The sequence below is a fragment of the Limanda limanda genome, chromosome 7 (assembly GCF_963576545.1).
Source record: "Limanda limanda chromosome 7, fLimLim1.1, whole genome shotgun sequence".
NCBI lineage: Eukaryota > Metazoa > Chordata > Actinopteri > Pleuronectiformes > Pleuronectidae > Limanda > Limanda limanda.
The window spans coordinates 14,403,015-14,416,592 of NC_083642.1; the positions used below are offsets into that span (position 1 = coordinate 14,403,015).

General features: G+C 43.3%; 1 protein-coding gene across 1 annotated transcript in view; it reads left to right on the forward strand.

Annotated features, from left to right (window-relative positions):
• Positions 1 to 2,369: 2,369 nt before the first annotated feature.
• Positions 2,370 to 13,578, forward strand: part of arhgef25a (Rho guanine nucleotide exchange factor (GEF) 25a) — a 32,325-nt gene continuing 21,116 nt past the window's right edge. Inside the window, exon 1 of the mRNA XM_061074756.1 lies at positions 2,370 to 2,873. Coding sequence (XP_060930739.1) covers positions 2,768 to 2,873 — 106 coding nt within the window. The 5' untranslated portion in view covers positions 2,370 to 2,767. The remainder of the gene's footprint in view (positions 2,874 to 13,578) is intronic.

Consider the following 13,578-nt stretch of genomic DNA (forward strand, 5'->3'; position numbering starts at 1 on the left):
ATTCCAGCAGCGCAATTCAATATTCCTCTGCTGAATCGCCCCTTCCATCACAGTCGCTTAAGGCATCCATTATGAGAAAAGAAATGGAGAGAAAGGAGGGAGGAAGGGAGGCAGGGAGGGAGGCAAGGAGAGAGAGAGAGAGAGAGAAAGAGAGGGGGGTGGGGTGATTGTGATCTATCTGTGTAAGTGTTGCATTTGGCAAATCAGTGTGCGGCCTCCACCTGAGAATAGATAATGTATCTGGGACTGTGGGGTTTCTCTCTCTCTGCTGCAGAACTTTCTTCTACTAGATGTCACTTTTCTCTGAATATTTTTGAGTGAGGGAAAAGAAACAGATATGAGGAGAGAGAAGAGTCGGAAGCAACTGTGTGTGTTTGTGTGTGTGTGTGTGTGTGTGTGTGTGTGTGTGTGTGTGTGTGTGTGTGCGTGTGAGTGTGCTGTACTTGTGTGGCTAATGGCTGAGGCAGCCCGGCTTGTGTTTGCTCTGACAGTCTCCTGTAGACGACAGAAACATCCTCGACAGCAGTCTGCCATGTCACTGTGGAGAGATGGATGCTGAAGAGACAGTCCAGCAAACTATTGAAGCTCTTGACAGTGCACCTGAACTTGCTGTGAATCCAGCAATCCTGCTCTGTTCTCACATCAACTTCTCCTCGGTCTCACTCGGACATTTGCGATCACACATGTAGAAAATCCAGAGAAACCAGTGCATGTTTGAAAGCAGCATATGCCGTGTCCACGTTGTGAGATGAGCTCACTCACTGAGTCATGAGCTCAGCTGCCTCAGGCCTAAGAAATGCTGTTTGTTGGTCAAAGACTAATTGGTCAGGTTTCAGACGAAGCAGCGTCTCATAATAGCGTTCTCGACGACCATTTTCGGTTTCCTTCCTGTTGTTGTTCCATGCTTAGTTGTTTCCTTGGATAAGTCATCTCGCTGACATTTCAACACTCTGATTTCAATAGCCAATGACTCATAATCCAGTGTTAATTCAGTTTAATATGCTCTGATGCAAAGCACACATCTAAATATGGTTATGCTATGTTGGTCATTACACAACATCTCCAGTTTCTAGGTTCACCACACTGACTTGGAAAAGTGACATTATAATGATTATGAAAAGATTATCACTGGCAGATTGTGTTATTTGTGTGTGTGTGTTTTATCTCAGTGTAAAAAGTACTCGACCGATCTCTATGTTAGGGTGGGGCAGGACCAAAGTAGGAACCCATTCAATTGTGTTGCGAAAACTGATCAGTGGGCCGACCCAGGATCTTTTGTTTCACTGATATTGTGAAATAGGTCTTTCAACATTTTCCACAATTTAGAGAATGAATCATAGATTTTGATGATCTAATCAATTAAAATGTGGTCTCTTAAGGGGACTGTTAGGCCTTGGTGGAAATGTTGGGCTCAACATAGTGCCAGTGATGAATTTACATATTTTTAATCAACATGACCTACAATATGAAACAAACTTGCCCTGTCATGGATTATATCATATTTTCTGATGATTATTTAAATTTGAGGATTAGTTTCAGCTAAGCTTGTGAACTGCTCTTTTGCCTATAGGTTAGGCTACACACACACATACACACACACACACACACACACACACACACAATGAAACGTACATTATAAAACGTGAGAACTCCATCTCACTCCATGGAAACACTAAGAAAGAAAATCAACACTGACCCCCTCCCAGGATGATAAATGAACACAGACGTCAGTATTGGAGCAGCCCCAGCCAGGAAAGCCCACTACGATCCATTAAGTGAACATATGTTCACACACACACACACACACACACACACACACACACACACACACACACACACACACACACACACACACACACACACACACACATTCTCCAGAAAGTGTCCAACACGCTGACAGACCGTGGCTGCCTTACTGGAAAGTACATGACACCTCCAGCCCAACATGGCCTCCCCTCTGTAAATAGCATTATGCATCATTACAGACGTTACTATTAGCAGGGTCAGCTCTGAGTGGAGAGCATGGCATTTAATCGGCTTTCTGTGCTGGATACCTAAGAGCATGCATGAAGAAGAAAAAAGAGCAGGAGACGTTGAACAAGAGAGAGAGAGAGAGAGAGAGAGGAAATAAAAAGGAGGAGTGGGGGGAGAGAAAACAGCTGAGAAGAGGGGAGAGAAACAGAGGAGAGGAAGAGAGGAAATTGGGGGAGTGGGAACCTTATCCTAGAATAGCCAGCAACTAGAGCTGCAGACTCCACCCTCCTCACCCCTCCCCTTACTATCTCTCTTTCTCTCACTCTCTCCCCCCTCTCTCTCTCTCTCTCTCTCTGAAGCAGTCTCCCAGTCTGTCATTTGACCAGGCAGTTCACAGAGGCAAGAGCTCAGCACCAAAAAGAAAACAGAGGGACGGGGGCTCATTCAATATCACAATAAGCTTGCTGGAATGTTTCCCTGGCTGTTTCTCACCTGCTGAAGACAAGAAACAACCCTGTGAGTGTGGATTTTTCCTTTTGGCTGCTGCTTTTTTCTTTGCGGACTCTTCCTCTTCTTCTCTGTGTGGATGTGGGCTGTAACTCGGTCTGCAGTCCACTGAGGAGCAGGATCCACCTTCACCCATTGTGGGGGGGATTTACACTTTGAGGAGTGGAACCTCTACTTGGGAGAGGGTGAGCGAGGGAGTCTGAGAGACAGAGAGTGGGAGAGAGGGGGAGTGGGAGAAAGAGAGAGAGTGCCGGGCCATGCCCACCTCTGCTCATGGTTCACCAGCATGAAAGGGGGCCACCATCACCATCGCCACCACCGAGGCTGTGGCTGCCAACACTTGTTCCGTAAAGTCCTCGCCAAGTGTGGCTGCTGCTATGCCCGAGTCAGAGGTCAGTCTCACACACACAGACACACACACACACACACACACACACACACAGACACACACACACACACACACACACACACACACACACACACACACACACACACACACACACACACACACAAACACAGTTTATCATTGTCATTCTGAAGTTTATCTACATTGAGGTTGGACAAATGCTCTATGAGTGTTGCTGTGAGTATTGTGTACGCTTATGTGTTGACCATACCGAACTGAAGCAAGAAGTGACTCCTCTACCTCCTTCCATTCCTTCTGAGTGTGTGCTAATGGTTTAAGTGTAAACCTCGATTCCTCTCGCTTGGTCTGTCCGCCTCCAGGTACAGCAACAGATGTGTATCACACACACACACATTTGAGCAAGCATATGAAAAAGAAGAAGAAGAAGACGTCCTTCCTTCAGTGTGGAGCAGGAAAAAGGACATGAATTACACATTCCTCGCTTTAAGATAAAGAGGAAAAGTGAGGGAGAGGAAGTGTGTGTGTGGGTTAGTGTGTGTTTGTGTGTGTGTGTGTGTGTGTGTGTGTGGGATTTGGAAATTGACCATCCTCATCATGATGAGTGTGTGTCAGTTGGGTATGTGCAGCACGTGGATGGATGGAACACAGGAGGAGAAACATTCCTCTACCCCAAACAGTGTTTTCAGAGAACAAAAACAGCAGTAATCCTCTCCCTCTCTCTCTCTCTCTCTCTCTCTCTCTCTCTCTGTAATGAAGTGCAGGAGGAATAGCAGCGGTCCATTAGTAAAGTGTGGTCGAGTAAAAGCAGCGGGTGGCATATGTAATAACAACGCGCAGTCGTCCACTGCCGGCCGTGTTGCTTGTTTAGAGTTTATACAAAACTCTGGGCTCAGTGGAACATCAAGCTGAGAGCAGGGCGAATCAGAAATCAGATCTCTCTCTGGATACTTCCTGTCTGTCTGTCTGTCGCTTCTCCCCCTGTCGCTGTCTCGTGCACACACATGACCCCTGTCGCTGTGGCCTGCGTCTAATAGCAGTGTAGGAGTTTGCTCTGTGGTGCCACGCTACGTGTTTGTTCCCTTTTACAAGCCTACATCAAAGGGATAAAGTGTGGCCCACCCGCTGAGGCTCTGTACATATGGGGGGCTCATGAAGTAAGCTTTCATATTATTGGCATGCATTGCTGGATACATACCTCAGATTCCTCCAGCTTAATCTGTTATGTAATGGATATTCTCCTTTTCCATCACCCGCAGCTCCCCGCTGCACCTCCGCCATGTTATCATAGAAAATACACGCACACTTAGATCATAATATATAAACATGTGGGAGATTGGAAGAAATGAAACATTTCAGGCTATTTAGCGAAATCTCTTTAAACTTATTATACGAGCGTTTTTTCCAAATGGATTTCTTTACAAGAACACTTTTGGTGTCTGCATGTGGCTGGTTCTGCTGCAGTATCACAGGCCGGAGTCTCTTGATCTTGCTTTACGATGTTGAGCAGGAGAAATATGAGTGCTCTGTGTCCTCTAGAGACGCCGCATTATAAAACTACAGTAGTCTCATAGAGTAACTTAACTCTTAAAGTGAAGCTGTGTAGTCTATAAAGTCTCCTCATACAGCATATAAAGTACGTTCTTATGTTGCTATCACTATGATTCCGTGGAGCTAACACACAGTGATTTTCTAATTATCGGTAAAGCAGCTTCTATAATTAACCTGACGTCTGGGGGAGAAGGGGCGGCTGGTGGACATTTTTACTTTAATAACACTTCCTCTTTCTCTCTTTTTTATCTAATCTCTTTAAAGTTCTGTCTCTTCACTGAGTGACACGTCACATTTTTGTTCTTTTCAAACTCATTTACTGAGTCTGTCTGTGTTGGGAAACTTCCAGTGGGAGCACAACCTGCACTGACACTCGGGACCTGGCTGTTGTGGTGTTGACAGGAAAAACACTGAACACTGAACAATGAAGGTCTGACTCCTCTCGATCAACTCCTCAGCACCTTTGCCCGCCAAGGCCCAACAGTCCCATTAAATTCAATCCAGCTGTACCGGATTTCACACACTCATAGATATAAGTTCAGCAAACATGCCAGGTTTTTGTGAAAATGTTAAAAAAATCTTACAATGTTCAAGAAAGTGAAAACAAATTCTTGGATCTGCCCCCTGATGTGGATTCGCTCCAACATTTTTATGGCTTCTTTCCTGACCCATATCACATCCTTCGACCAAGTTTCCTGGTAATCCGTCCAGCAGACGCAGATAAAAACAAAACATTGAAGCTTAAAATGTTTTAATATGCAACACCAGCGAAGGTGGTGCCTGGATTGACTGACATTAGATAATCAAGATGGCTCAAAAAATGATGGCTATTTGCGTGAGCTGCCAGAATTCTAATGTGACACCGATATCCGCAGCAAAACTTCCCAGGCTGCCTTGCTCTACCTTCTCGGACGTAGCTGTTTACGATGAATCCCCACCATTCATTGATTCTAAAAGAAGCCACTCCACTCACTCCAGAGGAAATGATAGTGTTCTGTGTGATTCATGCCCTACTCAGGAATAATAACCCTTACTTGCAAGCGGCACGGTGACACACAGTGCAGTGTGCCACTACGTGACTCCATCGCGGCACGTGGCTTCATTCACACTCAGATCCAAACAGGCACATGTAGCTTGAGGTAAATAAATATCTGAACTCAATCACTCCCGCTGCTGTCGGTCAGACTAAATGATGGTCATCAGTTCTGCCTGCAGCCCAGGGACTGCAGTGCGCCAGAGAAACAGGTGAATCAGTGGTTTGCAGTGGCACTACACTGACTCTGCTGCCACACATTTATTTTTTCACTTCTTAATCAACGTGTATTGAAAAAGGAACCCATAGACATAAGCTAAACATGATGATGTGTGGATGGTTGTGTGGGAGGTGCTCTGTTTGCTGCGTGTGTGTATGTTTCAGGTTTATTACTTGGAAATTGCATGAAAAAAAAGAGGAGATATGACGATATATAGACATGAATGCGGGGGAAGGGAAGGAGTTATTGATCTGAACATGATGGAGGAGACCAGAGCGATGGACAGGTGGACAGATGGGTGTAATGAAAGAGAAGAGCATGTATCATTTAGCTCTGACGTAAGAATCGGTCACATCAGCAGATTGGCTGCATGAGGGCCATTAGTGAGGACAATTTCCCAGTAAAAGACTGTTGGCGAACCACATAAAAACAGATGGTGTGCCAGTGTTTGGTTTCGTCCACAGGGATTCTCACAGTCCAGAGGGAGGGAATGAAACCTGTGGATTCACCAAATCACTTCTAATAGGAGGGTTGCACGTGTGTTCAACTTCATTTTGAGGAGCAAACACCGATTTTCAAAGAGTTAAAAAAAAGCCATTTGCAGACTCTCATTGTTGACACTGGCAGTGTTTTCCTTATGCATACAGTACATAAGCATAATATATACCCTTGCACTAAAAGCCAACTCAATCATTTTCTAAATCACATCTTTACTGCGGAACAGCCTCCCACACAACTTATGGTATTTGGGATGCACACTGAAGGGAAAGCTGTCACATGTGAATGCAGGCTGCCAGAGAAACAGATAAAACAAAGAAGAATCAGGATAGAGTGGTAGATCTGGCTTAAACAAGGCTGTCCACCCATGTAGAAAAATACATATTTTAAATATAATTCTCTTCGCTGCAGATACTGGTCTGAATTCCCTTTTCAGGATATAAACGTTTAGCCTTGAATTTCGTCTATGAAAACATGTCACATAAAATTAATGGTGATGACTAGAAAACTGCTTCTGAAATCGTTTTAGATACAAAATAAACCTTCGCATAAAATTGGCTTAAAACGAGTTGGAATAAAAACATGTCTGAAAGAGTAAAGAACATCCATCAATATCAAAATCTAACTAACAAACTAACTCACTTTGAGTCAAGGAATCAATCTTTGTCAAACGTTTTTGATTTAACATTCATCAATATATTTGAAGCTACGCACATTTTGTATGTACTTTTAATTACAATCTCTGCTGCCTCTCATCAGAAGGCTTTTCCATATAAGTCAGCAAAGGGAGATTAAGGTTTTAGGCTCTATCTGAGCTTCCTTTTCGCTCTCTCTCTGTCTCTCTTCTCTCAACATGCACTTACAGATGTCTCCAGTTTTTTTAGGTTGTGAGATTTTCTGAAAATGTTCCTGTCCCACTCTTTTCCACTGTGCGACAGTAAGCAGCTTTACCTGTGTCTGAGATTACTTGGGAGCAGCTGTAACAGCAGCATAGCAACAAGAACAACTTTTCTATCTATAGATCTAGAATATCCATCTTTTCCCGTAATAAGTATCTCAACCTTTCTGTTCCAAATGTCTTCCTCTCTCCCGCCGTCTCTTCCTCTGTGTTATTCTCCAGCCGCCCTGTACGTGCAGTTTGCATTTATATTTCCTCCCTTTGCATCTGTGATTGTGTTTATTTGTGGGCATCGGGAGCTGGTGTTGACTCATGCATGCAACGAGTTAGGACAAGGATCCCCCCCCAGCAATGACATACACACACACACACCCACATGCACATTTATTTACATGGTTGAATGACAAAGACAGAGAGAGCAGACAAAATCAGGGAAAAGATTAAAAAGACTTAATTCAAAGAACGTTAAATGGAACCATAAGCGCTGCACACTCGGTTCCCTCTCTATGTGTCCGCTGAGCCTACACACGTTTTTGTTTTTGCATCTAGCATGGTGTGTTATGTAATTTTTTAACAGAGACAAAAAAACATAAATAGTTGTATAGTTCAATGAAGAGAGAAAGTATCAGCAATTTTTTGTCTACACTTATACTATGAAGTTGCTGCAATGGATTAGGGCAATGAAACCTTATGTTTATCAACTAGAATGAAACTCGGGCATATCCCTTTGCAAAAAAGTCCCCTAAACTACATTTAAATTAACAAGATCCAGATTTTTATTGGGTTCAGCATCTTAGAAATGACAAATGATCATATATAATATCTCACAATGTTAATGGAAGGGAAAATAATTCCCTGTTCCTGTGGTCATACCAACTTTCTAACATTTTTATGGAACTTGGCTCAGTTGATTTTGCATCATCCAGCTAACAAACAAACATACGAACAAACCAACAAGAAAATGGAAAGGGGGGAAAACTCTGATGCAGTTAATTATTCCCATAATATTCATAAAATATAAAAAAAATTATGAAAAATTAAATCTTATTGATCTTTTGGACTGACCCACAGTCCAGAACCTTCAATATCTATTTATCAAGTATCACATGAAAAGCAGCAACTTCTCAGAACTTAATCAGATTAATTGACTTTGTAAAGTATTTGTTGTATCCGCTCCTCATACGTGTTAGCTGGTTCACTGTGTTCAGCAGAAGTTACGGCTCATTTGTAGTTTCCAGCCAATTTAGAAGAAAATACTTCATCATCGTCGGGAAAATTATTTTTGTCCACTTGTCCTCCATTTCAGACTCTGAGGGCTGGATGAGATAAAGCCCCTTCACATGGGAGGGTTCATCATCCCTCTTGCTCAAGGGCACTTTAGCAGTGTGGTTGTTGTTGAGTTATTTTTTAGACAAATAGGAACATGATCCTCAAGGGTTTCCTCAGCCAACCTGTGACCCTTTGACCTGAATCAGTTTGATTATAACTGGAGTTCACTCTTGACAGAAAGCAGCACTCTTGGCAAATGCTGGGGGAAAATTGCCTTGACCAGTTTGTCTTTTTATGTCTCAGCGGGAGCAACCTTCTTTGTCATCAGCTTATAAGGCAGAACTCAGACATTATGGAAAAAGCAACAAAAATAGCCGAAATTGAAGGTATGCTGCTGCACTGCTGTGGGCCCGGCCTTGTGCTCGGCAGACTGAGATATTTATAAATCATGCACCCCGGCCCACCCTGCACCTCGTCATCTACTCCTGACCTCCCACCCAACCCCCCTGTCTCCTCTCTGCTGGGCAACCGATCTCCTCCGCATTGTTTCTCCCTCACTCATACAAGGGAGACAAGGACGCAGATAAATGGAGCGAGAGAGAGAGAGAGAGAGAGAGAGAGAGAGAGAGAGAGAGAGAGAGAGAGAGAGAGAGAGAAGACGAGTGCGCTCACAAAGCGACCCAGTGCTCCCAGTCTCCCGGCTGGATGAGGAAATCAGCCGCTCTGAATTTCGGGTTGAATGTTACATGATTTGCTGGCTTTGGAATGTGAACACCAAGTGGAGCATTAAGATCATTCCTGGGGCATTCTCATTTTCTCTCTCTCTCACCTCCTCTTCCCTGAGTTCGTCTCCAACTCTCTCTCTCTCTCTCTCTGTCTCAGACTGGTCGGCAAACAGCCAGTCAGCCGATTATTAATTATATCTTCTCCCCTTTTCACTATTTTCACCATCTCCCTTTCCTCACAGTTCATTCTCCTTTCCTTTTTGCTCCACTAGCACGGCCTTGCCCTGACATATTTCCAGGGCTCCAGTGCACTTCTCTTCCTCTCTCTTTTTTCTTTCTCTTCCTTACGCCTCTGTTTGTAAATGTGCAGAGGAGAAGAATGAGGGAACAAATTATGAAACACAGGAGTGCATTCCATACCTTGTTTAGAAAGAATTCTCCAACAGCGCAGAGGGGGAGAGGAGCCACTTCCCCCTGCGAGTCTGCCCCCACTTTCAGGCCATATGGGTCTTTTTACGTCGGTGGTCTTTAGGAGTATCTGTTACATTTGTTCTGACCACACTAAAGCTTGGATATTAGTCTTAGTGTCCAACTCACTACTCAATCAAAAAGCTCTAATGCTGCTGTAATGAGGTGCGATTGAGTGCAGAGCAAAACTTGTTGACTGTTCGGGGAGGAAACTTAAAACCACTAGACAAATATGTAAGTAAAAGTAAAAAGTACCACATTAACTTTTCTACTCGAGTAAAAGTAAGTGAGTACTTGCTTTTTAATATACTCAATGTATTAAAAGCATTTGCCAGATGTAGCTTATTCATTTCACTTTATCGTTATGAGTGAGTGCTGCTGCTGCAGGAGGCGGAGTCCAATGTTACCTGCCCACCCTGATTGGACAGTGGACCAATTCCCCTCTCGTTATTGACTAGTTTTGAAAATATATAAAATCATGTTCCATGGAAGTTTTACTCATATATCTGCCTTGTTGTACATTCAGTTTGGATGGTATATATTTTTAATTATATAATATAGGTCATTTTATTTTAGGTTTAGGGACAACAGACGAAAATAAGCTTATTTAGTTAACTTGTGTAACACAATGCATTGTGAAAGTCTTTAAAAATCTATAAAAGTACCGATATTTGCTGAATTATGTAGTGGAGTAAAGTAGCAGAAAGTATATCTACTTAAGTACAGACACATGACAAATGTTCTGAATTTACTTATACTCCCCCACTGCTTTTTACTCAGAACATCCTTTTTCATCCAGTTAGTCTGGAGCGTGCTCACTGAAGGTCTTAGCAACAGGTTTACTGCAACATCAACGTCCTTCAGACCAGACACTGATTCTGGATCGTCTCCTCAGAGATCCTCCTTGGAGAATTCTTGATAAAGGCCTTTGCTGAGAAACTTTCCATAACAGTGCTCTAAGCAAAGCAAACAATGGAAAGTGACAATATTGAGGTCAATGCAGAGCTGTGCTGGTGAAGTGAGTTTGCTGCTTCTCCCCAAGTCGACCCTGAGGAACAACTGCCTGTTGCCTCTGGGGAAGGTTTCCTCGTTCTTAATCAAATCTTCAGTTTAGACAGTGGACACATGAGGCCTCGACCAGTTTGTTAGTGGTACAGTATATGTTAAAGGCAGCTCGAAAGGCTTTGGTTCCACTTTCTAATAATAGAACATCAGTATAGAGTGTTGTTACCCTGGTGACTTCTGACCTAAATTGCGTCTCTTGTTCATCTCCGTGATCAGACAACAGTTGAACAAGTTCATGGTTTATCAGCTGCACAGTATCTTAAGTGTTAGTAAGTCAGAGTGACTTCTGGGTGTGAAACACAACTATTTTCCAAACTAACAAACCCTGTTGACCTGTAGCTTTTTGGCTCTGTTCACTCCAACAAAAAATTGTGTTGTGTTGTGTGATAAAGAATGGACCTGTCTCCCCTTAATCGTCAACAGACGACATTGATTTTCAGCTATCAGTAGCAGATTGTTACCACACACAGCTCAGAGGGTGCAGCTTAGTATAACGGCAAATGTCTTCTTCATAAAGTTACTGCATTTTCTAAAATACAGTAAGTTATATTAAATGATCATGCACTATACCCAAATAGTGGTAGCTACCTGTCAAGATGTTTTTGGTATTTTTACTGTGACTTTTGTGTTGTTTAACTATAAAAATACAGCAAAGGTTAACAGTGCCGTGTTTCAAAGGACTTTGGAGGCCTCAGGAAAAAAACGGCGGGGGGGCTGTATCGTATCAATCCGAACACCCCCAATAATCCTTAAAGAAAGACATGATACTAAATATCACTGTAATCTTCAAATAATATGTTTACCATCACCCACCTGTTCTTAGGTGTTTGTTTAAACACAATCTCATTGGCTGGTGCCTCCGTTGCCACATGCAAAGTCGAACTCTGCCCAACTTCTGCCGTACGTAGCGTGAGAAACTTGATAACCACAATGCAGTTCGACAACGCATCGGCACGTTCACATGTGTAGAAGCAGTCGTGGTGTTCAGTGTTAACGACACATACCAATGTCCCTGGTTTGATTCCGTGTGGGAACCTGCGTTGTGCTGCATATTCTCTCTCACTACATGTTCAGCATCTTCCCTGTTCAAATATGTAAATAACATCTTTGCAATCAATTTTATGTTATTTTTGTAAAACTGCTTGTCTTTATATAGCAGGAAAAACATAACCACAGCTGTGATCCTTTAAAAGAACTCATTCATCAACATTGCCCCAAGGCTATCTCAGAATATAGAGATGTGCTTCTGCTCTGAGTGACAGCGGCTGACGACTGACAAAAAGAGAACAACTCAGACTGCGACATTTATACTTTTTCTGTTGCTTTTCTTCAGTATTATAATTTAATTTGAAGGTCTCTAGATCTGCTGTATCGTCAGCCCTGTTCAATCTGTGAATGGATCACTGGTGGACCAGCCCCAGGACTTTCTGTAACACGAATAGATTTTTACGTTTTAGCATTCATTAGCAAGCCACTGAATTAATGACCGTATGGAGAGGTCTGGCTCCAAATGCAGGATTTGATCTGAAATAGACAAAAGCTGACAGGTGCAGATGGTTTTCTTGAATTTTGAATAAGCTTTGATTTGTGTTCACATCATTGTTTTACAAATAACCAGAAGGCATGACACACACTTAGTGGAGTGTTACTGTACACACGGAAATATTCATGCAAATCTATGCAAATTATTACTGTGTGTGTGTGTGTGTGTGTGTGCCACAGAGCAAATATGCCTGTGTGTGTCCCTATGTGCAACGTGAGTTAATGTGTGTGTGCCCACATGTGTAGGTTGATTTCATGTCTTGCTGATATCTTTTGTGTGGCCGTCCCTCATTCTCTCTCCTTGTGGGTTTAGTTGCTATGGTGATGAGAGTGGAGAGAAGTGGAGAGCCATGGAAAGGAATGAGAATATATGTCTGGAAAGTCCATCAAGTCTGACTGAGAATCACTGTACTAACACATCTTTACATGCGCAGGTCAACACAGCGTGCCACATCTGAACAAAAATTGCGCTTCGCTTTTTGTTTACTTCTGAGGTTTAGACATGTGAAACTCCGTTGCTCAACTCAAATGCACAACATATCAGGATGTGTTGAAAGCCGGGATGACGGAGACATGTATATGGCGACCCTATGTTTGAGCGGTATGCGTGCCAGAGGCTTCAAACGAATCCTACCCGCAGTTCACATCCGAGTTGTTTCGTTGTGTACAGTAGTCCTGGCTACGTGCGGTTCAGAGAAGTGACCTTGTGCACCAGCCAGCGTGAAAAACAGCGTGAGCACAGAACCCAGAGCTAAAAGCACCAGAGCTGTCAGGCAGACTGGGGCCAGGAGGAGAGGCTCCATGTCCCCACGGCCCAGCAGGCACCACAGCTCTGTCTCCAGCTCTACTGGCACGGCCACGGCTGCCATATGGAATCACAATCGCTTTTAATTTGCTCTGTGTTCTCAGCCACCTCTGGCTTAATGGCAGCTTTGTTTACCCTTCATCCCAAGTTTTAGTCTCTCTCTCTCTCTCTCTCTCTCTCTCTCTCTCTCTCTCTTTCTCTCTCTCTCTCTCTCTCCCCCTCTCTCTCTCTCTCTCTCTCTCTCTCTTTCCTTTAGAGAGAGCGAGAGTGTGTGTGCATATGTGTGTGCCCAGATAAACACACAGTGCTTGCTGCTGCCTGCTGCTAAAGAGGCTGAAAATGTAGTGTTGATCATCATTATAATGATCTGAGCCCAGACAAACACACACACACACACACACACACACACACACACCAGTTCTATTCAGTTACTGCAAGGTCATGTAAGTGCTCCGCCAACCCACTTTTTCTCAGTAGATCTCATAATACAAGGTAAATTTTTTTTTTTAACCATGGCAAAATAAACTTTTGCTCTGCAACCTCCATGTGAAATGCTCTTATGTGAGTATGGTTCAATCTGTTGTGCAGTGTACTACACAGGATGGGGCTCGAGCTGGTCTTCCACCGACCAGAGGGTCTGTGGTTCCTCCAGTCTCCAT